At 33.5% G+C, this 24,724-nt stretch overlaps 1 protein-coding gene across 4 annotated transcripts in view; it reads left to right on the top strand.

The window, feature by feature from the left end:
- The window catches only part of Pvr (PDGF- and VEGF-receptor related), a 97,838-nt gene extending 79,368 nt beyond the window's left edge, over positions 1–18,470 (top strand). For 2 of the 4 annotated variants that reach the window (XM_085958832.1, XM_085958833.1), the window contains 10 exons: positions 1,393–1,641; positions 1,968–2,192; positions 2,885–3,053; positions 6,015–6,106; positions 6,826–6,995; positions 8,432–8,554; positions 8,637–8,809; positions 11,332–11,476; positions 16,329–16,524; positions 17,830–18,470. In XM_085958832.1, the coding sequence (XP_085814958.1) occupies positions 1,393–1,641; positions 1,968–2,192; positions 2,885–3,053; positions 6,015–6,106; positions 6,826–6,995; positions 8,432–8,554; positions 8,637–8,809; positions 11,332–11,476; positions 16,329–16,524; positions 17,830–18,350 (2,063 nt within the window). In that variant the 3' untranslated portion in view covers positions 18,351–18,470. Of the gene's footprint in view, positions 1–1,392; positions 1,642–1,967; positions 2,193–2,884; positions 3,054–5,978; positions 6,107–6,825; positions 6,996–8,431; positions 8,555–8,636; positions 8,810–11,331; positions 11,477–16,328; positions 16,525–17,829 lie in introns of all 4 variants that reach the window. The other 2 variants (XM_085958834.1, XM_085958831.1) reach the window with 1 other exon arrangement.
- Positions 18,471–24,724: the final 6,254 nt, after the last annotated feature.

Below are 24,724 nucleotides of genomic sequence, written 5' to 3'. Positions count from 1 at the left end.
CCGTGACAGCTTGACAGTATGCAACGTGCATCTCAAAATAATTACAACTTTAACCACCATTCACAAGTTGGCAGTTAGTCATACACAAAAGGTGACTGGGCAAGTGAGAGGCCGCAAATATTTTAGCAAAAAAAAAAACCTTTGTTTTTTTTTTTTTTTTAATATATTGCAAGTTTATCATAAACAATTACTAATCATATGCTAAATGTCTCATTATTGGACCAGTATTCTTCCGAATTTTAAATTATTCAAAACAAACGCCTGAGACTGGCATTCTGTCTTCAAAGACAGGCGAATATGTTCGCGTTTTTTGTATGGCCGGCGCTGTCCGCCCGGCCATATCCGCGAACATGTTCGTTTTGGCACAGAACCGGTCCGGTTTAAATGATTTTTTTGTTATTTATAAGTGCGAATGGTTTTAAGTCAAGAACTCACTGTATATTCAATTATTATTGATATTTGAAATTGTTATCGTTATAGATTTTTGGGTTGTCACTGCGTGTTTGTGTCCCCCTTTCCTCGACGTTTCGGGCTCATTGCAGAGATCATTCTTAATCCTTTCCATGCAGACGGTACACCTGTTGTACACTAATTAATTGGCCATTCTATATAAATAGCATGTTATTTAAATGCGGTAATTAAATAGTAATTAAATGCTCCGCGGTCAACAAGTTAAGAGATAATTTATTAAAATCTACTGTAATGTGTATGAATTCGAGCTTTTTTGTCCATTTTTAGCTAAATTTACTCAACGATGACCGACAACATTGTCTCTGGCCTTCCTAGTATATCATTAATAATATTAATACTATCGACTGAAGGTACTTGATGGAATTTGAATTTAAATTCTAATGGATTTAAGTTTTGTACTATTCCATTTGAGTCCTTTTTTGCTACCCGGGTTTTGCATTTCGGCATCTTCAGGCACTGTGTGCACTCATCAAAAGGCAAATACACGCTGACAACGAATACAGTTAACTCTAACTTACATAACGAATTAATACAATAAAATAGGTAAAAACTTTATCACCTACCTATTAACTCAAGGATCACAATAAAAAATATATTAAACAAATTATGAATAGTTGAAGTGTTTGTAAAAAACCCCTACCTTATCACTAATAATACACTCGATAAGCGTATAAATCGTCAAACCTAATAATAGATCATTAGTAATTATAAACAATAAAATACTACACTCAAGAAGTGTAAAATCCTCCATTCTGGGAATATCCTAGTATATGTTATATCTCCAGAACTTGAACGGAGACAAGATCAAGAGAAAGATCTGGTGCTAGACATAGATATTGAAAGCAATATTACTATAGAGTTATTGTTAATACCTAAATTTATATGATGTAATAGTTAATCTAGTCTAATATTTTTTTTCAGCGAAAGAATTTGCGCCTTACTACGCAACGATCATCGCTTTGGCCATATTTTTCATAGGCTTGGTTGTATTCCTCGTTTGGAAAATAAGGAGGGAACAAAAGATTCGCAAGGAGCTGTCCATAGCCGGTCTTCTTAATTTCGAAGAGGGCGCCACCGAGAGTCTTAACCCCGAACTAGGCATCGACGAGCAGGCGGACTTGCTGCCATACGATAAAAAGTGGGAATTCCCGAGAGAAAAACTCAAGCTAGGTAAATATTAAATCACATTAATAGAAAACACTGAAATCGCATAAGTACTACATTATTATACAGTCGAACTTGGTTATTACGAGGAAGGTGGGACCGACTGAATATGCTCGTTATAAGCATAACTCGTTATGTAACATTTTTCGCGCCACATGAACATAAAAAATCTGAAAACCATCGTAAAAATTCCGGAAACAAGCATGGCATTCATAAACTATAAACGAAGTCTGGAATGAAAGTTAATGATATCAATTAATAATTATATGAAACAAACCACTTGGGTTGAGAAATATGTGTAGAATAGACGTTAACCCAAAACTTTGTTGCAGGGAAACAGCTGGGATCTGGTGCATTCGGTGTGGTTATGAAAGCAGAAGCCCATGGAATTGTCAGTGACGAAGAATACACAAAGGTTGCCGTGAAGATGGTGAAGAAATCTGCCGAATCGGCTTTCATTAAGGCTCTGGCGTCGGAGCTCAAAATTATGGTACATCTTGGGAAGCATCTTAATGTTGTCAATTTATTGGGAGCCTGCACCAAGAATGTGACTAAACGTAAGTCAATATATATATAATAATATATATCCCACTAATTATTACATTCTTTAAATTCCGACAATAATACGACAGATTATTAAGACAAAGAGTCGAATGCATGGTACCTAATACTTATTTAAATAGGTCAGCTAAGTCAGTTTAGGCGTTAGTCTGCCGAATTTTACATAAATGAGATATTAGAAACAGTAATGATAAACAGGTGACGCCCCTGGTGTAGAAATTGACACTAAAAATACATCTGCTGTCAAATCATTACGTTTTATAAACAGGAACATAATAATATATAGTACTGGTTATCTAAGCAAACACCAACCGAAAAGGAATGAGTAATTTGCGGGAATCACAAACCTTGTTGATTTTGTAAATTTCACGAATTATTCAATGCAAGAGATTTGTGAATAATATTAACGATCATGGATGAATAAAAATTATTCTATGAATACATTCCCCGCAATGTGTGTATTTATTTGATTAACCGCTGATAAAGTAACCATTAATTTATTTTGTGCAGTATGTTAATTAAAAAATATTAGAATAATTTTGATAGTTGAAAGCAACATTGCCATGCTATTGACTGTTTTTGTAAAATGTCATCTACACATAGAGATCGCAATTAATTAGTTTTAATGTCAGGATGTCTAGCTTGCTTTTTAAGAAAATAGACAACATTGTGTTTTTTTTTCTTACAGGAGAACTGTATGTGATCGTCGAATATTGTCGATTTGGCAACATTCACAACTATCTATTACGACACAGATGTAAATTCATCGATCAAGTGGTCCCGGGCACAGACGCTATCGACTCCACTATCGGCCATGATATCATCAACAGAGCGTACTCCATCAGCAGTAACAAAAGGTATAAACAATCTCAATAAATCTCAACTCACCCTTGAGATTATCAGCACCAACTCCAAACTACGCTTGGTTTAGTCTCATACAAATAACATGCACCTTAATTCATTCCACTTTACTTTATCTTAGACCCAAAAACTACATAGAGTTTATCATATTCCATTTAAAGTATGAGCAATAACTAGCTACTAGCACTACCGTTGAAGTTTACAGTTTCGTGTCATGGCCTGACTATTTATAGTGGCTTGGTCAGAAGCCTTCCAAATTTATACAAATCAAAGCATCGTCTGGAATTGTTGTTAGATTTCGAATTAACTTTTTATAGTTTTTATATGCAATTGTTTTTCGTAACATTTTACTAATTTTAAACTACATAATTTGGTTTATTTAATATTAAGTTTTCTTCCAATGAATTTTTCTTGTGTAGATTTAGCCGGGTCGTAAATACAAACTTGTTTCAACTGCAACATGACGAATATATCTATGTAAGTTTATTGTACACAACACAATACAAAAATTAATATACTGTCGGTGCAACATTTTCGGTAGAAAAAAACATCTGCTGTCGACAACAAATTTCATTTTGACACAGGTCGCTTGTTGTCATGTTTCCGTCTGGATGATTTTGTGTGTGCGACCCAGTCTTATAGCTCACTCTATGGTTGCGGGTTATATGGCTTTTCGGTACAACGGTCTTTTTTAATAATTTAAATACTTTTAAATAAGTCAAAACACTATTTTTCAATATATTTTCGACAACGATAAAGAATATTAGGCCTATAAAAATATACATAAATAAATTAGTCAAATGTACAATTGTGTCTCTAAATTTCAAAACCCGCTATAACACTTTTTTTTAAATAATTAAGATATATATATTGTTGGATTCGTTATTAAAATCTCAATATGAAAATTTTATTGCCTCTTTTAAAAGCCGCTACGATTAACTGTCATTTATGAAACAAAATCAATGTGTCTATCAAATCCCACTATAACACTACTGAAACATTCAAAAACCTTTTTAGTTCAAAAAGTTTTTACTGATTTTCTCAATATATAATGAAAAAGTGTTATAGTGGGTTTTGAAACTCAGCGGCGCAATTGGAGATGGAAATATTTGGTTAGAATGCTGAACAATAACATGTCATGAACATAAAATTCGACAAATAACACGTGATTTGTCAAAAGTGCTTTCTCATTACGAACAAGGAATTAAAATTATAGTTAAAATTAAATTTTGTGCTGGAAATGTGATTTTGACATAAATAAAATCAATTAAAATTATAATTGATCCAATGAATATTATATGGAATTGAATTAAATGATTTGTATGTCATTTTGTTTTATGGCCAACATTTCACGGACGTATCTATGTTTATCACATTTGAATGGTCAAAGACATAGCTTATAATCAGTATCTTTGAAATTATATCGTCGGTCCCTATTAAAATAGTCGGATCTGAAATTTTGTCATTTTCGGATTATTACGTAAAAGTTACTTAAACACTTTAAACATTTATACCACAATCACAGTTTTTTTTGTTTGTTTGAAAAATTTCGAGATACTCAAGTTAAAAATGACGGATCTACCGAGAGTGTCCGAATAACAATGTCGGTTCTTACCAACCGACATTGTTGGCTGGGCATGGGTGAGCAAGATACGTCGGATCTGACAGTTGCTGCTATGTTCACCGGACAGACGGATGTTTTTATAAACGTTTAGAAAAGTTTCTATAACCCGTATTTTTATTCATTATGGCAAGCAATAGGTCACAAAGGATATTTGATGAAACATCTTTGATTGCTCGTACTGAAAAATAGTATTTTGCAGATCCGACTTTTTTAATAGGGACCGACGTATTTAAATGTGTAAATCTTGCCCATTTTTTGTATAATAAAATGCCTAATTCTTGTCAAATTTGGGATCACAGAGATTAACAATATAATTTTTTTTTGTAAATATTTCACTATAATAATGTCGACATAAATTTTACTAATGGTTTTATAAATGATTTTAAAAATGAATGAATATAAAAAATCTTAGCACCACTTCACATGAACGTACTGAAATGTGACTATATTCTATAACATTAGAGCGAGAGGTTTAAAAGAATACTATTTTATATTATAAAAATACTTTATGCAGTCATTAAATGTTTAAAATAAATATAAAGGATAATAAGGCTTCAAAATTATGTAAATAGATTATCTACAACGTTTAATGAATGTCCAGGATCATGCTTTGAAAATAGCATAAAAGCTCCATTTTAACGTACGCTGAGCATGTGGGCCGTTAAGGTGGGGACACACTGAGAACACACTATAAAATGCAACCATGTGTTGATCGACATCAAATCTTAATTGACACATTCACCCGATGCGATGCACACAATCCAATCAGTTATATAAATATAATTTTTTCATGCATCCCCTCAAATTGTGATTTATCTACTGTACTATTTTAAAAAGAATATGAAATTTGCTTTCATGAACTCAATATCATCCATTCTTTTTTGTAGGAGATAAACACAAAACATTTTCTCAAATCTTATAGTAAATCGTCATCTGATTATTTGTTGAAAAGTATCTCCATAACATTGATATAAAACGTTAATGGAATATAATTACATATTAAATAATAATTTGATTACCTGGTGATGTTTTGTAGCGTCGCGTGTGTATGATGTGCACGGTCTCCATTGGGTGTCGATGCGCTGTGTAGTGTGACGTGTTAACAATAGATCCCCACCAAAACCAATTTCAAATAATGCATGGTGGAAGTGTTTTGGGAAACTTTATTTTCTGAAATTTAAACTGAATAATCTTGGATGCCATAATTTTCTTTCTGTCTCTATGCTTTCTTTCTTTGTAACTAACAAATGGTGTTTTTGGTGTCTTTGCTTGTTCACATAATAAAATGGAAATGAAGTGGAAATAAATATGGGCCGACACCGTTTCTCAACAGTGGAGGATCAGCCATGGATGACTTCCGGGAGTCTGTCAACTCTGCGGGCGGAATGGACACAAACAACACTGTTATATCCATGGTTCCTAATGGTAATTTTACAATTATTTCATTAATTTTCATCGTTAATCTCATATATTATTATCCTCCGTTTTTGGCAAATGTATAATGCCGCCTGAATAATGTCTTCAAAAGTGACCTTCCACTGTGCCTAAAGCGCAAAGTGTTCAACCAGTGTGTACTTCCCGTAATCACATATGCGTGTGAAACATGGACCCTTTAGTAAAAGAGAGATCCAGAAACTTAGATTAGCACAACATGGTATGGAAAGGTGCATGCTGGGCATAACGCGAAAGAACAAAACGAGGAATGAGTGGATAAGGAAGTAGACAAGGGTTTGCGATGTGATAGAGTTCATTAAAAGCCTCAAATGTAGATGGGCTGGACACATAGTTCGAAGAAGAGACAATCGTTGAACAAATTCAGTGATCCAGTGATATCCAAGAGGTACAAAACGTCCGCAAGGTAGACCTAGGGGCCGCTGGATCGATGAAATGATAAAGTTCTGCGGAAGTACGTGGCAACGCAACGCACAGGACCGAGAGAAGTGGAAGCAGCTTGAAGAGGCCTTTGATAGATTTTGTTGTCGCAATGGTTGCGATTGATGAACCATTTTGAAAGAACCCCAGACCACGAAAGCGGTAGATTGTCTGTGGGGAAAGACTGGAACAGGATGGAAAGGCTTGGAAACTGAAGATTGTAGAGCCGCCGTAGCCAAGATAAGTTTGTTAAAGCATATTGTTTTCATTAGGTACTGACACAGATGGTGTTATCATGAGCAATGGAAGTCTTCAACCGGAATGGAGATCAAATTACAGAGGCGATTACTATAAGAAAGATGTCCGACCAATATCCACCCAGGATCTGCTCTGTTGGTCATTCCAGGTAGCGAGAGGGATGGAATATCTCGCCAACAGGAAGGTACGATCCTAAATATATTTCTTACAGATAAATATACTGATAATGTCAACATACTTGAAAATCATATTACCCAATTCTATTACTTCTATTCAAGACAAGATGAAAGAAATAATCATGTTTGGATAGTTACGTTTCGTCTTGAATAAAAATAATACTTACAAGATAAAAAGAACTTTTTATATACACTTTAAAATTTTCTGTTGAATCTTGACTTGACTAGATTAAAAGATCAAAAAAATTTGTACTTGATAGTGTCACCTCCGAAAGGGGGGGGGGGTGTAGGTAAATGCGCTGGACTGGACCCCCCTGATGATGTAATGTCATGTCAAGTCACGGTGGTATCGTCTGCTTCTTTCGGGGACATGTTTGTGTTGATTGACAACGCGGAAGTACAGGCGAAAACAGGGCGTTTATTGTTCGGAATATAAATACAATAAAGTACAGCGTACAAAATATTTAACAAAAAAATATTTAAAAAAAAAAATAATTAAATTTAAAATGGCAGTGACTGATATATTCTAAAAGTTTCAAATGTCTAGCTAGTCGGGAAGTTAGTTAAAAATCGATTGCAAGATTTGTACTGGACAAACAACCACCGGACAAATAAGAATACGACCTAAGAAAAACGTAATATTAAAATAAGATTTATTTGCATAAAATCCTTATTTCTTTATATTGTATACACATAATATAAATTTTTGCGTTTTTTAAACTTTGGAAGAATATTTTCAAATTATAGACAAAAATAAAAGATGCATGATATGAGACTACTATTTGCAAACACGGCTCATTCCAATATTTTTGAAAAATTAACCTTGAATGCCATTCTGTAAAGAAAGTTTTTTTACTTACTTTACTTTTAAAAGTTTTTAGACTGTAGCCTCAAACCCGGCTTTATTAGATATATACAAAATATCAAATCAAAATAATGTGAAATTTTCAAATGTGGCTTATTCCACAATCATTTTGTTTCAAAGACAGATCATTACACGTTAGCCAATAAGACCTCAACATTTGGATCATGTGACTAACATTTTAGTGGTATGTCATTGGTTGCATACTTGTATAGGCGGTTAATTCAAATTGTTAAGTTGCAGAAACGGCTCAATCCAACTTTTACTTTCAAACCCGGCTTGATACAAACATTAAATGTCAATAGATTCTTTATTAATATTGAATTCAATAAGTTTCCCTTTATTTTCTATTTTTAATGTACTACACTACAAAAGAACTAAGAAATCAAACAAATAAGTCTTTTATTAGTCTGTAAAACAGTTTATTGCATTTTGCCGCAAATTATGTTTTTGGGAATGAGCTGTGTTTGCAAATAGTAGCCTCACATCAAACATAGGGATCGTAATTTGACATTCTGTGCATCAGGCCCTTAGTTTCTTGACTATCAAAATACTGTATTATTTATTGTGGTATTCTTTCAGGTATTACATGGCGACTTAGCTGCTCGAAATATACTCTTGGCTGACGACAACATTGTTAAGATATGTGACTTCGGCTTGGCTAAAAGCATGTACAAGAGTGACAACTATAAAAAGAAAGGAGACGTAAGTACTTCTAGATATAATCAGATCATTATGGCACTCATATAATCAAAATGTAACGGTGATTCTACTTTGTTTTCTTCAGGGTCCTTTGCCGGTGAAATGGATGGCGATAGAGTCGATCCGAGACAGAGTATTCTCCACTCAGTCAGACGTGTGGTCGTACGGAATTGTTCTGTGGGAGATATTTTCTCTGGCGAGCACCCCATACCCTGGCATGGAAGCTGATGAAAAATTATTCAACAAGCTGGTTGAAGGGTGAGAGAATGTCGTGCACATTATTTGTTTTACACATTTCATTATCATTGGCTGCTATAACTGGAGTGGTGCTTTGAAATATTAAGCAAGAGATTTTAACTATTATTATACATATATAGTTATACTCATAATTAGGGAATCCAATCTCGAGCCAAAATTCAGATCCTGGGATTTCAGGATTGTAATTTGACAATCCCGGGATTGGCATTTTTTTTTCCATTGTTAATATAAAAATTTTATACTTACAAATAACATTGATAAAATCGGTCAAAAATAAATCTAGTATAATTTATACTATTTAAGACATTTATTGTTAATATTGTATACGTTCAATCTTGGAAATACAAAAATTTTAATGGAGTAAATAATATTGTAATATAAATAACAATGTGAATTTATTATGTGATTGCTGTTTATGATAGTAAAGACTTAATGAATGGGTTAGCGAGATTTAAAATAGTAAAGCAAATCATGGTGTGCTTATGGCCTTTCCGCTTCATAAATCTAATTAGTCAGCCAAATATGAAACTGCCGTAAAACGTAAGAGATCATGGTGGAATTACTTTGCTTAGTGCGAAGTATTGTTTTTTCCAATATTTCTAATTTTTATTAATTTATGTGAAAAAATAAAATGAATCAACTTACACATGGGTATAAATCAAACTTCATTCAAACTCAGTTTATTTCTAATGTAATTATTTGTTATTATAGGTATTTTTCTGATATATTTTCGTTTTTATTTTATTTTCCATAAAAATTGATAAAAAAATCAATCCCGAAAGTTTCGGGATTATATCAAATATCACATAGCTCGGGATCCCGGGATTGGAATCTCTACTCATAATCATGCAAGTTGGTCGAGCATATTATGTCAACGTGTTCTTTCACTTTTCGAGAATGTTCCTTTTACTAAAACATTTGAACAGAAGGGCAATTCACGAATGAAGCAGTGAAAAACACCGCTTTAACTGAAGCACGTAAAATTTTTAGCTTTACAGGAGATATTGTGTGTATAGAGCTTCGAACGAAATGGATACGTGCGAGTGAGAAAGCATTCAGCATGCTTATACCTCATGTCCATGCGTTAGAGTAAGATAGAAAGTAGACATGCCAAAACGGAACGTTTGTGAATGTCATGGAAATTAAACAACATTTTTATCCATTTTGGTAATGACTTCATATTTAATCAGTACTTACCGTTAACATTGCATGATTAAATCATTCATTGTTGGAGTACGTAGCCAATTAATCTTTAAACAAGCTAGTTACGTCTCCAATATAACAATATTACAACACGGAATTCCCGTTGTATTTTTCAAACAAACATGTGTTTTCTGTATTATAAAATCACAATAAACATTTAAGTGAGAATTTAAACACAAACTAATACTTTCAGCGGTAATAGTTATGTAAAAGATAGAAAAAAATAGAATAACAGCCTGTTCACTACGTACGAATTTTTGACGTTTAATAATATGTCAAACGGAGAGTTGCTAGCGCCTCTACCGGCAAAGCGTGTATACTTAAATTGCATACTGTACTCGACACTACCGGTCGACTTTTAATATACTTCGTTGAAGTAGGTTTGCGCTTACGTTGTGCAACCGGTCATACTGCTTCATTCGTGAATCGCCCTCCAGACGTAACCAAAAAAAATACAAAATAACAAACTTAAACAATCGTGCAGTGTAACCTTGGTTTTGGGCACTTTAGCTATGATGTCTATAAATAGAATGCACACATGCGTCTGGAACTTATTATACTAAAATAAAACGGGGCTGCACAAGGTCCATTATAGTCAGGCAGTGACAGGGAACTGTAAACTTCTAAGGTAGTGTTAGTTCATACTTCGAATGCAATATGGTAAACTGTTGGTAAAAAATTATGATTGTCACATATTGAAATAAATGATAATAATTTGAACGAAATATGCAATAGAAAATCGTCATTTATTACCGCATTGCATTACAAGATAATCAATAACTAGCACGACTATCGTAATTCGCAATTCAGTACCACTATCCCAATGCTTAAGTCTTTCACTGCTAAAGACGCGCTAGGCGCGTGGCCATTAGATCTAGTACTTTCACTGCTGACGAGTTAATTACCACATTTAATTATCATGCTAATTGCTTCACGCTAGGCGTGTCTTTAGCAGTGAACGTGTTGTGGTAATTAACTAGTTGGCATCGAATGAATTAAGCGTCGGCCTATAGCGTCGTGGGTCCCAGGCTCGACTCCTGGTCTGGCAAGTACACATATTGCTTTTCCATTTGTGTATGAGTCCAGAGTATAGACCTAATAGGTTGAGCAAGTGGCTGACATTCATTTCTCGTAAAAACAAAATCTGTTAATACAAACAAATCCACCCTGTGGAGGTCCATATGATTTTATTAGGATCGGACATGGACAGGAATCCCAATGTTAAATACCGAGCAGTAAGACCACAGATTAACCTTGATGATTGAGGACGTAGCTCCACATAGTGTTTATATTTTATTATAATATTTTTGTGTGCACAGGTACCGAATGGAGAAGCCTAAGTATGCGAATAAGCAAATTTACAATACGATGCTCGAATGTTGGACATCGAAGCCCGTTCATCGACCATCGTTTACCAAGTTGGCTGAAAGATTAGGCGACATGTTGGAAGATAGCGTTCGAAAAGTAAGTTGTGATATTAACCCGAAACCTAGCTTAATATTAAAATTCTTTTTGTCACAAAGTATCACTGTAGATAATATTTGTCTTGTATTATAAACGGGTGTACAAGTAATTATGGGTTACAGATTTGTCTGTAGGAAACTTCACACTGTTGTCTCTCTGACTAACTGTCAAATTTGTGTGGAATAATGTAATAATTTACATTTGATGTCCTGGGCTAATACTTATTGAGAACACCAAAAAACACAACAAACTGAATGCGTAACATAACGTATGCCACACGATATTACTAAGGCAGTATCTGACAGGCCGCAGATTTTTAACGACACACGTTTAATGTAGAGCAAAGCTCCTACTATGATCGCTTTAATGCCTATAATTTGTGGCTTAGTATTTCATAATAATTATTCAAACAGATGTCACTGTGTGTTTGATTTTTTAGATTATGCAAATCAAATCAAGTGGCTAGTAATTTGAGTTTAAAGTCGGGAGAGATAATTCGCGAAATTCGTATGTGCGGCCTGTCAATCACAGCCTCATAGAGCGAGATAACCAGCGCTCGGAATGGAGCGGAACGCCCCGGAGCGCCGTTCCTGTTCGTGGGATTCTTAAGGATGGCGTTCCTGTTCGTTAAAACCTCGAAAATGGCGTACCGGTTCGTTAAATATCCGACGGACAGCGAGTCGTCTAGTAAAATCCTCAAGCGTCATACTTAATATTATTACGTTCCGGGTTAGATTTAAAATTTATGAAAATGAATTGATAGGTACAAAGGTACAAAAACATAAATATTTTTTTTATTAAAAAATAATTTTACTGGTTTAGAACCACTGGATTTTCTATGACCCGTACATAATTTACTTAAGTTTTTTTGAAATAGTGATAGAGTAAGTGTAAGACAGCGTATTTGAGAAATAACCTTTTTTCAAGACAATACTTTTTTCAACGAATTTGGCCTTGAATGCACCAATAGACATATTACTCTTTTGCGTCAATGGTGATAAAACAATAAAATTGTATACAAAGAAATGCACTGGGGTAAGTAAGATTTATTGCATTGTCGTATGGGACAATAATGTATTTTGAAAAAAAAGGTTTTTATGATTGTAAGGAAATGTTGGAAGCTATTTTACATTGGAATGTAGATTTACTGTATTATTAATTTATAAAACGAGACACTTACTTTTTTGCAAGTTCAAACATATTATTTTAATACAGTTAAGGTTAAGTTACATGCCTAAATATAGTGAGTTAATAACGTAATAGTTATAATGCACACTGGAACTTTTAAATGAAACACATTCAATACATATATTATCTTTACTGCAGTGGTAGGCAATTGTTTTTTGTAATGAAACTTTAAATTTTGTATCGAGACAACCATAATTGGCCGAATTGTCCATTTATCATATTATTATGTTAGCGAAATTTACATGGGTTTGACGCGTTCATAGTTTTTGTATTTCATAATGCAATCGAGGTCGTTCATTGGTCGTTTATCAATATTAAGTTGTATGCAGCCAATGATAAGCGTTTTCATCAGAGGAAGCGACAAAATTAGACTCCTTATTTTTCCAAATTTAATAATTTTGAGTTGTGTTTTTTATCTTCTATCATATATTTTTATTGTTTTAATTTTATATGGATATTTTTCGGGTTGAATGAACTGTGTTTTTGATGGTTAAACTAATATTATAATAGATTTAATAACTTAAATCAAATAATTCCATAATTAATATAGATACATATTCGTGAACATCGTAAAATTGTATTGTTTAAGGTACAATACGAAATAAAAATATTTAAATAAATCAATCAGAATCCAATAGGATAAATATATGAAAAATTTCCCTGTATATAACAATTTCTATAACATTGGAAACCTATTAGAATAAATTATCCTACATGTCCACATCTTAGACAATAGATACAGATAGACGCTTCACATTGCCTTGGTACGTGAAGCTGCTTGCCGTGTGTTTGGTTGTGTGAGTGAGTGGACATATACGAATACAAACGTTCGAGACCATAGGCGTGCGGGAGAAACGGAATATTATTAATATTCATTGATGTTCATTGGTGGATATCTTCAATATAATAAATACAGAAACTTCAAAATGTATTATTATTTAATTATCATAATAATATGGTACTTACATTAAAATTAACAAAGTAAATAACTAAGTAGGTACATGAGTATAATCAATATTAAACTGACAAATTATCATATTAATTTACAAGTATCAATAATTCAAAGGTATGAAATCACATCATCTAAAAATATATACCTACAGAGTATATAAATAGACATGCACAATAGCGAATCGAATACAAAATATGGATCAAAGAAAATCACTTTGAAAAATTCAGATTATTAAAACACAAGTTGAAGGACGTGCAAAAAAAACCTATACAAATTATAATATTTGGATTATATAGAACAGGTCTGGGCAAGCGGCCCGCCAAGTTTTTCTGCGGGACCGGCGAGTTTTAATCGTATTTTTGAAAAAAAAATACTTTTTTCTACATTTAACGCTTTGTTAAAAATAAAATTTTATAAATACATAATGAATCATGCCAGTAGGTATGTTTTATCTATTTTTGTATTTTCGTTCAAGCGGTTGCCACATTTAACTGGTATTTTATTGTAATTATATATTATGGAACCTCTTTGTTCAAATTACTTACCCTCAAAAAATGTTTCAATCCTTCAAATTGCGTGGGCAATGCGTCATACGTTAAGCATACCCTTTTTTTCGTTCTTTTAAGATATGCCGCTTCGAAATGTTTTTATTAATACAACTACTTAACAAATACAACTACTGGAAGTCGGAGCCCAGCTGGAAGGATTGACACGATGTATTTGATTTATCCAATTCTGCCTTTTTGGTTCATATTTTGGGAATCTGTAATCCATTAGGGAGCAACATTACAATAACATTCATAAACCAATTACATTTAGGAAATCACGAAGCAAAAATGTTCACAAACAGGGCACTAAATCGATTATTCCTCGGGAGTTTTTCAACATGTATACTAAATTCCATTTCTTTAGCAAAACAATAAAATGATTGCCTACTATAGGTAATCTTTACTAATATTTTTTTTCAGTTTTTTGTTACTTCAATTTTAACCACATACCCAGTTTTTGCGGACGCCTATGAATAATCATTTCGCTAGTGCTCGCCCAAAGTGCTCGCACTAGACGTTCAGCATTAAAATATAATTTTCTATTTTTTTACATTATATAGTATTGTTAAGCGGTGAAAATGCAACCATTCGATAAAGATATGCATAATTAAAGTTATTTCGAAAAAAACACTAGGTCACTTGATATTAAAATATATAATAATATACAAATAAATTATCACGAACATGTATCAACTTACCTATGAAACGTAATACCATCTTCTTGCTTATCAGTACGGCTACCACACTTTAAGACAACACACAGAACCATCTTTTCTACTTAATTAACCAAAAATATTTACCACTGACTTTATGTTTACCACAAAAAAATGCAATTGTAGCAACACGAGCTCGCGGTTATGGATGCTTTCTGAAGCGTTTCACCACGATTTGCCAGCGACATTGTTGGAAACTAACCAACACATGTGTAGACCTTTTATCTTACTCTAGCGCGTGTCTCAGAGATCGTAAGGGTGCCGAATACTTTCTCACTCGCACTCATGCATCGTTTTTGTTCAGGCCTTGGTCCACATGATGTAAATATTTTTTTTCTAATATGTACCTACACTTCTGAGGTTGTTTAAAATGATTCATATTTAATAAATAATGCTACATTTGTAAATCTTGCGTATTACATACTTTTTTAATTAATTTATTTAAAACCATGCCCTTGCTTTTTCGTATACGATGGATTTTGATTTGATTAAAAAATAGTTTACCATAATCAAAATATTTCGAATTTACGAAAAATCAGAGCTTTGAAAAAAGCGGCATGTATTTTGTTTAAACCGAAGAATCTTCACTCATATTTCTATCCACTCTTAGTTGCATATTTTTATTTAAACTACTAACGAAACCAATGGGAAATTGTGATTAGTTTGTCTATTGTTTCGTGTATTTTAATAATGTTTCCCACTCCAATTAGATTCATATACGTTTAGTTATTTATATTTGTATAATTAATAATGTATTTTTTAGAAAACGATTTCGTAAACTAAAATGACTCTATATTTGTATGTTACCACTAATTGTTATAGCCGATAGCGTATTGGGCGAAGATGATGATAAAAAAGTACATCATGTAAAAGTAAAAGATATTTTTATATTACAGATATTATTATATCTAATATCACACATTTTTGGAAAATTGTCGAGCGTTCCTGTTCGTGAAATTTTCCATTTCGAGCACTGGAGATAACTCGATGAAGGCATAAAACCGGTTAAACAAAAAACATATATATTTGTTTAATTGTAATTTGTATTACGCTCAAGTTGTAAACATAACAACTGAAATCGTAACACATGAGACTTCCTCAATATATTTTATTTGCCCACAAATCTTATTTGATTGCATTATAAATATTTTTATTATTCAGTATGTATTTTTTATTGCAGTTGATTTCGATAATATTCTATTTTGATGAATGTTCCAGGCCCCTACCAATTGGGGCTATAGCCCCATTAGCATAATGCTAAATCCAGCCCTGACGTTATGTGCAAGTTGGATACTTATCCAACCCAAAAAATTGCAAAATCGTCATATTGATGGTGTTATCCGTCAATTCTATGGGAAAATTATAAATTAATTAAAATTAAATTTTACATTATGTGTGATGTTAGAGATTGATGTAATATGTAGTAAAACAAATAATATTGTTTCCTTTAGCACTACGTGGATTTGAATGATCCATACGTGGACATGAATAACCGATGGATGGCAGAGCGGGGCGACAGTGACTATCTTGCGATGATGAACTCCCCCGATTATGGCAATATCGCTTCGTCAAACGACAAACACGAATATGTCAACGATCCGTTTGGAGGGCCGACCAAAGTAAACCCTCTCTCGCCCGACGACACAGGTAAAGCTTATTTGCCCACTTCGGGTACCTATTGATTATTTATATTAAATTAAATATATCATAAGCAGTCGTCCATAAATGGCGTCATATGATTTTCTGTATTTTTTGGCTGCCCCTGTCCCCATCACCCTTCGTCACAAAATCTTTTACACCTCTGTCTAAATAATGTCACATTTTGTCACAGAACCTGGTACCCTCCTGTCCAAATTATGTCATATTTATTAATGCTCTCCCTCTATTTGTTTAAAGTTATCAATATCAGTGCAATGTTCTAATGGAAAATTCTATTTTCAGAAAAAAAACGATTACATTTTGTTGGTTTTGTGACTTCACAATATATTCTACAACCCTCACATATCCCACCCATCTCATATCAGACCCCCACTACCCTCTTGGGGCGTAACATCATATATGGATGACCCCCTAAGCCTGATTACTTACCTATGTCACCTTGTCATATTCTGGCTACGGAGCATAAGAGGAGAAGAAGGAAGCGCATAGATTGCGCCAAACGGTGGTGTTGCAATATGTTACTACTATCAATGTTGCCTACCGTCGAAGAGTGACACTTAACAAAAGGCAGGAAATCGAAGAATGAATGTAAAATAATTTGTATATTTAAAAATATGTACAATTACATAATCCTTATTTAGGAGTTTAAAATCTCCGATCGATGACAATTATTTGTAGACAAAAATGCCAAAAAGCATTCTTTAAAAGTCTCATTAGAATGGATCAGTATCCTAGTATAATATAAGCATAACATAAAAATGTACTTCTTTATACGGCCAAGGGTAGCAGCAATTGGATTGTCACAATGTTATAAAATTCGACTGCAATTTTTCTCATGAATTTGCTGCACGTAGATATAGTAAAAAAATCGCTTGTGGCACAATTCTCTTTTAAGTTGACTGATATTTTTTGTGACAATATCAATATAATATTTTCATATTTTATTAATTCCCTTTTTATTTATAACGGGGCGGCAATTCCCGGTTGACGTCCAGGCAGCAACCACCCTTGGCGCAGTTCTGGAGTTGTGCCGCAAGAGCACTGACTGTCGTGATTTGATTAGATTTGTCACCGACATCTGACACAAATTCAAGAGCCACCAACAGCCCAAAATAACTTCTATTTCATTTTTAGAAATACATATATTTAGAATTGGATTTTGAACTTCTGCGTTGGATAAACTTGGTTTAGTATGACTGTGGTGATAGACGGACATACTTTAGTACCTAATCACATTTCATGAACATCTTAGACTTATTGCATCTTTTAAACATATTTTCCATTTTTTTATAGACGCTGAAGGCTACCTTTGCATGAGTCCGGCAAAGAACAGTGTTATCAATCAAAATCCGCCGTTATTCGATTTCTCCTCTTCTCCGACGTCAGCGAGACGAAGCAAAACAAACGCAGCCGGATCCGAGGTGGAAGCGCAGCAAACTGAACTCATCCCGATGCTCAGCATGAACGGGCAAGCCGAGAGACCCGGGTCGGATTCCGATATCGGCGAATCCAACCCCGCCTCTCCGAATTCAACGCACACTCCGTTACCGTCCGATCTGACGGTGGCTTTTTCGAACCCCTCTTACCAGCAGATGTTCAAGGTCAATCCGGATAAGCAACCAAACACCGATTTAATGATCTCAAAAGACAATTACGTTAACATGTCACAAAAGGACAGCGGATTCTGCGACGACATCGATGTGATGAATCCGCCGGCCGCTTTTTCCAACCCGAGTTACGTGGCCATGAGTATCAGTGACAGTAAAAAAGCGTTACCAAATATATATACCAATATGCCCAGCACCGTGACATAGGTGAAGGTTTCAATTATCCGTGGTAGTCTATTTAGAAAGCGGATTGTGATTTTTTTAATTCGGTCAGTCTGACTCTTTTCATTTACTCCAAAGAAGTGTGACACGTAAAAAACTAATATAACTTGGTGCAAAGTTATCAGTGCCGTGCAGTGCTACTATTACCAATACAATTTTTTGTAAAAAAGACGCCATTTTTGTGATCCGGGATCGTTGATAGACATTTAATTCAGCAGTGACCGTATTATTTTATTTCATTTAAGTAAATATATTATTAAAAATACAATTTTATTATTATCATAGTCACAAAAAATAATAACAGGTACATGGCTGGATTAAGAGTTTGTATAAATCTGTGTCTGAGCTGCAGGTATTGCGAGGCTACCCTACCAGTAATATGTGTGTTTTCAAAGGCAAAAATTACACTCCAACATTTGTTTTATGTAATTTCTTAGAATCATTGTTTTTCATCAGGGAACCAGGGCTCGAAATGGAACGGAACGCACCGGAGCGCCGTTCCGGCTCGTGAAATTTGTAAAATTATCACTCCGTCTCGTGGAAAAAATATGTTGACCGTCTGAGCTAGATAGGTCATAGAATAGAAAATCTGACAAACTTATTTTCATAAAATACACATACGATTTGATTTGATGACTATGTAAATATCTTCAGAAAAATTGTCGAGCGCTCCGGTTCGTAAACTTTTCCATTTCGAGCGCTGCAGGGAACAGAAAATTAATGGGAATAGGCTTACCCTACCGGGTGTAGTATAACAGGCTACGGATACCGAGTATGGAAAAATATGGGATAAACTTATACATGTATTAAAGATTGTGTCATTTTCAATAGTTACCTCTGTATCGTAATAATGTACAGACCTACAAACTTATCTGAAGAATAGGATGGGGGAGGCACTGTCGAAAGCTACCCAATCAAGACTCGTAACTGGACAAAATCTGGCGTTCGAATGAAATTTTCAAAATTGTGTCCTATGGTAGTTCGTAGTTCCATTTTTGGCCATTCTACAGATAATTTTGTAAGTCTGTATATTACAGTTTGTCACGTAAATGTAATGCGTTTGCGAATATTTGCAGGTAGTTGACGCCCTTTTTTTTTTAGTTACCTGAGTTCTATGGCCTGATCGTCATAAAGTATCCTTCTTCAAAATTTTGGTCCATGGCGATGGCGTCTATATTTCTATCTAATAATCTGTCCTGTGCTTATAATACTGTAATTAATTATTGTAAATTCTCGATATCATTTTCAATTAACGACAGTAAGTGTGAGACACCAGAAAGTGTGCAAGTCACCTTGTATAAGACATTTTTGAAGTTTCACGTTTACGCCTAGAATTTAACAAATTGCCTAACGAAATCATAGAATGGAAAAATTTAGCTCGATGCGTCATTAAAACGGCTTTTTATCAAAGATTTTAACAACAACTAATCATCCTATGAAATGAAGCGATTAAGAAGTTCCTCTATTTATATCTGCTATTTGACAAGATTCTTCAACGTCTATTCATTGACGGTTAATATGACCTAAATATGACTGAAGCCCCAGTGCCGTAGCCCCAATAAAGCCCATGCCTTAATCTAGCCCTGAGCATAGATACCTATATAATAGTTTAATAATGTAAGAATTATAGGAATATTGAGATTATCGAAGAACAGTTTTGTGTTTAAAATCGCGATTTAACGAATCGCAGCATTTTGAGGTTATGTTTTGTAATGCTAATGTGAGTGAATAGAAATATTTTAATACATTCAAAATGTATAATATACATGTTCTCATTATAATATAAAAGTGTTTTTCCATGCAATTATTCTTTCAAACAAGGATTGTACACATATTTTTAATAATATTAATTGATTGATCTCTACATCTAAGAAAAATGAAAATGGTAATCAGCGGCGGCACGTCTAACATCACTGCACTCCTTGCAAGTTAAATTTGCAGTGCACACCCAAAGAATACAATTTTAAAAATCACCAGTCGCCACTGGTGGTACCCATATAGTTTTATCGTATTTGATATACATACCTACTATATCAAAATATTATATTCTATGAAACTGTTATTAAGTGGCACAAGATATACAAGGCAATATTGATTTTGTACAGCTATCACCATCATCCATCATAATATTGTCATGTTAATATCAATAAGTTCGAATGCTAACAATTTGCTGTTTGTTAGAATTCTGATAGATTATAATGGTAGGACATGCCATATTATGTTTTATGTTGATATACTTAAATATAAGTAAAACTTAGAATTTAATTATATGTTAATTGTTTCGCATTCACCATAATTATAAGGCGGGAGTCAACAAAAGTCTCTTTGAAATTTAATTGTAAGGCCATCCTCTCATGCAGAAACTAAAATCTGACGATCTGGTTGGTGATGGAACTCATAAACTGGCCAGTGACTGATGCTTTGCACACGGCGCTACTGAAACCTAATAATCATCTAACTTTTGACGTCTTAACTTGTTATTGCTTGTTTAGTTCAGTTCCGTGCTATCAATATTGGTAAGAAAATATGATTTTTCATCGAATCTACTGATATTGGTACCACTGTTTTATGGGTGACTGGAAACTGAGAGACTTAGAGACTAGCGTGTCTCGTTTCTTCTGTTTCGTTCATGGACATTTTGAAACTGAGAGATTCCAGTCTTGCTCTCAGCGAGCCGCCATTGAAATACATTAGCTAGGTACTGGAGTTTGAGTCTTGTCTTTTTTGAGTATTCACGTGAGCGGATGGCCTAACACTTTAAGCCATTCTTAGGTGGTGTTTAAATAAAAAAAATCATCTCAAATAGTAGGTTATATTTTCAGCAAAGTATCTACCTAATCATTTAGTTTATAGATTTCAGTACATTCAAGACTATTAACGATCATTGTCATAAAATAGGGTGACCAACAGCATCATATCTAATTTATATAAAAAGATGTACAAAATATAATTAGATTATAGTTTTATGGTAAATTTATATATTTTTGTTACAAAATGTTTTTAGTTTAATTTTTTTTACATACATAATTATAATAGTATTCACATTAATAATGGCATTAACCGTCACTGTTTGGTTGTTTGGTAGAAAGACTTTGTATTAATTATTGAGGCTATCGGTTTCAAAGTTGGTTAGCTCTATTTTTATTTTATTTTTAATATTTTTCACGATTTTAGTTCACTAAGTATTTTCAATCATGCACAATTTTTTACACTCTGATCACTTTTTTCAATAATTATTAGGTATTCCGTTTATAATCTGGCGAAAATTAATGCATGGTTTTAATACTATCGACCGAAGGTACTTGATGGAATTTGAATTTAAATTCTAATCGATTTAAGTTTTGTACTATTTCATTTGAGTACATCTCTTGCACTCTTCAGTGCACATCTTAAGTCCGTTAGAATTTAATGTATAATTATTATTAATTGCCAGTCCAATGAATGAGAAACGTCAATGGAATTGTATAGAATATTAAAAAAATGGTAAGAGTGGTAGCCACGCGGCATAAGCGTTGGACTATCATGCCGTGGGCCCAGGTTCGAATCCTGGGTCTGGCAAGTACACATATTGTTTTTCAATATGTGTGTGGGTCAGGGTATGGACCTAATAGGTTGAGCAAGTGGCTGACATCCATTTCTCGTAAAAACAAAATCTGTTAATACAAACCTCTACTCTGTGCAGGCCCATATGATCCTATTAGGATCGGACATGGTCGAAGAAGAAGAAGAAGAGTTTAATATCAAATTCAGCTCATTTCGCTAGTAAATCACTGGTTGCAAAGTTGGTTATATTCATCAACCATCATTTTTTATATTTGCCGACCATTTTTGTTTGAACAGAATATTCCATTTGCAGACCTAAATGCACTCAGTGGTTTTTGTGATTATCTCGAAACGCTGGTTTATGTAGGTAACCTACTTTGAAACCAATAGCCTCAATTAAAGTAAAACAATATAATATTGTACTATATTGTACAACATAATTTAATGACAATTAATTCCAGTTTCATCCGTTTCAATAGGACATCAAGCTTGAGGTGACTATTTACAAATATAAGTCCATTATTCATTATCTGTGATAAACAACATTTTTTCTTTTTCCATCTTCTTAAATTAAAAGAATATGTCCATTTCGTTAGCAAAGCAAAATATAATTGGTCATATTGGCATTTATTTGGTACCTAGTCGGTTTCTGTAAGTCATATTTTAAAAAAAATTGTATACTTTTGGCAAGTTTTTAGAAATTATAGACATTAAAACATGTTTTAGATTTTTCGTTAGATTAAGGCTTTGTAGCTTTTGAAAATATACACCTCTTTTGTTTGATGAGTTGAGAATGCCCTATTGAAGCGGACAAAATCGGTCCTGATCATTATTAAATCATGTAGAATAAATACATTTTGAATTTTATTTTACTAAACAATAATGTACTAGCATATTGTCAGCCATGTGTCAAATAAGTGGAATGGAATTATCGGTCTCTTTTAACGATTATAGATATACATTTTTGCTGAATAAATTTCATTCAAAATAAGGAGAAAATTTTGAAATATACATAGCTTAAATCCTCTTTATTTCGTAATACGTTCATGCTGTAATTTTGTATTGTATATATATATATTCCCAAAAATTGAAAGCTTATTAGGTATATGATATGATTAAAAATATGCTATGAACAGTGGCGGTTTTTATGAAAATTGCAGATGGCAATTTTGTATGGGGTCTCCAAACCTGTCAGAACCTCAACCCCGGCTTCCCTAAAAACCGCCACTGGCTACGGACAATGATTTGGTGCATAATGTCGGTTATTAAATAAGCAAAAGTCATAGGCTAGGACGTTTTAAATAAATAATATTATTATATTGATGTCAAAAATATACCAAAATATGAATGGAAAAAAAAAATATTTCGTATAAATTTTACAACAAATATAATACGATGGGGTGCAAATTTAATGTGACCGCAATGCCGCACTCCAATGAAAATACTTCATTGAAATTAGACGATATACGAATTGTAATCCAAAATGAGCGGCATATTTTTTGTCCTAAGTGTGGCACGGATATGAGCGTGAGAGGTGACGTAAGTTTCGGTCAGGTGAGCTGTTGCGGTGACATGAGAATTCGTCATAACGCTGCATGGATACTTTGAAAACCACAAAGGACTTGTTTTTTCATAAAAAATACAGAACTTATTAATTTGTATTGTAAGAAACCAATGTTTTATTATACAATATAATAATAATATATAGAAATAAATTTTATTTACTGTGAAATCATTGTTTTTTTTTTACTAATATAATGTATGTAGGCTACTTAATAAAAATTATTAGTAGGCACCGTTAATTTACCAAATCATCATCTAGTAAAACTTATAAATCTCATTTTGATCAAAAATACAGTGTAACCCCTGTTTAAAATTTTTCAAAAGGCTGGTAAAAAAAAATTTTAATAAAGGGAAAACGTAAATGAGTCATACAAATTTGTTTGGTGGTGTAAACAAAAGATTTGTTTACAGTGTAAACTTTACACCCGTTCAAATAAAACTCCATACCGTGGAGGCCCATATGACCTTCTTATGATCGGACATGGTCAAAAAACAAAATAATACTTATGCAGACATGTCTATTATTGAATTGAATATTTTAAAATGTAAAACAAATATCGATATGTGTATAAAAATTCTTGCACACATACCGCATCTAATAGTTTCACAAATCAATTCACGAAAAGGCTATAATTTGTATGGTAAAAAAATACAAACCTCTAATTCATTAAAACATGAGTCCAGTTTTTACTACATCCTGAAAATAAGTTGTTTTGAATTTATGAGGTTTACAAGATAGAGCGATGATATAGTATAGACACTCGACACATACATAGTTTTTGACATTTCATAAAACAATCAGAGCCATTCATTCGTTGGCTTATCAGTATTAGACGGTGTGCTGCCAAAGAGGTGTCGACCCATCAGTGCGGAGTGGTATGGAACCAGTAAGGTTTTATATCAGTAATGTACAGGTAATCTCCATGTGCGTAGCGAAAAAAGAAAAAAAATCGCCGCATCAGGAAGTAGCTGACAGTGCCTTTTATTGTGACGACTCCACGTCTGGATGGACATTTGAAGATTTGCTCCATTCAGTAAAAACCTGATAAGACACAGCTCGTCGATTGTATTGAATTATACCAAAAGATACTGAAAAATTATTCAGTATTCACTTTCCTACCAAACAATTAAAATTTTAAACCATTTTTATTTTTACTGTTTCGTTTGCCTGCCTGAATAAAACATGACCGCGTGAACTGCATCGGTTAAAGTGTTCATACTGATATGACACTTCCATCCCTCGACAATGACAT

This window comes from Rhyacophila brunnea, unplaced genomic scaffold (genome assembly GCF_057557595.1).
Source record: "Rhyacophila brunnea isolate RB1 unplaced genomic scaffold, BYU_Rbru_1.0 scaffold_8, whole genome shotgun sequence".
NCBI lineage: Eukaryota > Metazoa > Arthropoda > Insecta > Trichoptera > Rhyacophilidae > Rhyacophila > Rhyacophila brunnea.
Note: the sequence above shows the minus strand (reverse complement) of the source record. Positions and strands in the feature narration are given on the sequence as shown.